We start from the raw sequence: 1,595 nt of genomic DNA on the forward strand, positions 1-1,595 counted from the left end.
TGGGTGGCGCCCCCCCCGCCCCCCCCCAGCCTTCCCTAGCCCCCCACAGCCAGCCCCAGCACGGCCAGAGGGAGCCCCCCACCCCAGAGCAGTGCGGGGAGGGGGGACAGACACCAGTGCCCCCCCTCACCCAGCTCAGGGGCTGGTGGGTGCTGGTCCCGGATCCATCCCTCAGCAAGGACAGCATTCCCTGGCCCCCCTTCTCTGTTCCTGCCCCGGGGGCGCACGGAACCCCCCAGGACCATGAGCGGGGAGCAGTTTTGGGGTTGCGGGGAGCAGTTTTGGGGCTCACCCTCCACCAGCACGGGGAGGAAGAGCTCGGGGGTGATGCCGGGGCTGCGTGGCTGCATCGTGCCCCTCCTCGCCCCCCCAGGCGTGGGCTTCGCCACGCGGCAGGTGGCCGGCTTCACCAAGCCCACCACCATCATCGAGCTGGATGGCGACAAGGTCACCGTGAGGACCCAGAGCACCTTCAAGAACACCGAGATCACCTTCAAGCTGGGCGAGGAGTTCGACGAGACCACGGCGGACGACAGGCACGTCAAGGTGAGCCCCAAACCCTGCCCCGCCCCGGGGCACCCCCGACGGGCTCTGCGGGCTCCGGGGGATCGCTCCATCCCCCCGCGGCTCCAGGGCTCCAGCCCGGCTGCCCGTGGGAGGGGAACACCTCTCTGCCCGCCGGGGCTGCTGCTCAAGCCTGGTCCCGTCCAGGCGGCCCCTCCCGAGCCCGTTTCGCCGCCGGGTTCCCCCGGGAGCAGGACGGAGCTGCCGGGAAGGTTGTGCAAGAGCCAGGCTGGCGAGTGCCAGCTTGCTCAAGAGGAGGCCGCCGTGGGGTGGGGAAGAGGGGCACCAAACCTCTTTGTTGAGCCCCCTCTGTGGCTGCAGGCAGGGACAGGGATGGAGCGCCGGGACAATCCCGGCTGGTTGGTGCCTCTCCCCAGGGCTGGGGGGGTACCTGGGGAGCTCAAAACTTCCCAGGCCAGGCTGCTCCTCCCTTTAAGAGCAAGGGAAAAAACCACCTGAGCGAGAGCAGTGTCGTTCCCGGCCTCTCGCACCCTGCAGGGACATTTTCCCTTGAAGGAGCGGCCCAGCTCCTGATTTTTCCTAGATTTCCGCTGCTGCTCCCATGCCCCACTGAACACTCCATGCACGGAGCAGCTGGCAGCTCTGTGCCCCACACCCAGCCCGGCGGCACTGCAGGAGGGATCCGGGGGCTCTTTGGGCACAAAACCCTTTCCTGGCCCCAGAGCAGGAAGCACAAAGGGCTGGGCTCGGAGTGAGGTTGGGGGAAGGGGCTGAGTGCGAGGTCCGTCGCTGCCGGGCTCCCTCCCGGCCCGGCTCCTGGAAGCCGTTCCAGCAGCAGGAACGTGTGACCGGCGCGGAGCCGCTGCCACAGCCCGGGACGTGCCCTTGGGGTGCCCCTCGGCCGGGGGCCAGAGGGCACATGATGGGTCAGCGGGGCCAGGCCGGCTGACCGGGGCACGGGGCTGGACAGGATGGGGCAGGGGGGGTCAGCCATGGGGTGCAGGGAGTTGTGGGGCACCCAGCATTGCGTGGAATGATTTGGGTTGGAGGGACCTTAAATCCCATCCCAC

General features: G+C 69.0%; 1 protein-coding gene across 1 annotated transcript in view; it reads left to right on the top strand.

The window, feature by feature from the left end:
* The first annotated feature begins 327 nt into the window (after nt 1–327).
* Nucleotides 328–1,595, top strand: part of FABP3 (fatty acid binding protein 3) — a 2,819-nt gene continuing 1,551 nt past the window's right edge. The window contains exon 1 of the mRNA XM_008640959.1: nt 328–546. Coding sequence (XP_008639181.1) covers nt 328–546 — 219 coding nt within the window. The remainder of the gene's footprint in view (nt 547–1,595) is intronic.

Source organism: Corvus brachyrhynchos, unplaced genomic scaffold, assembly GCF_000691975.1.
Source record: "Corvus brachyrhynchos isolate BGI_N302 unplaced genomic scaffold, ASM69197v1 scaffold580, whole genome shotgun sequence".
Classification (NCBI taxonomy): Eukaryota; Metazoa; Chordata; class Aves; order Passeriformes; family Corvidae; genus Corvus; species Corvus brachyrhynchos.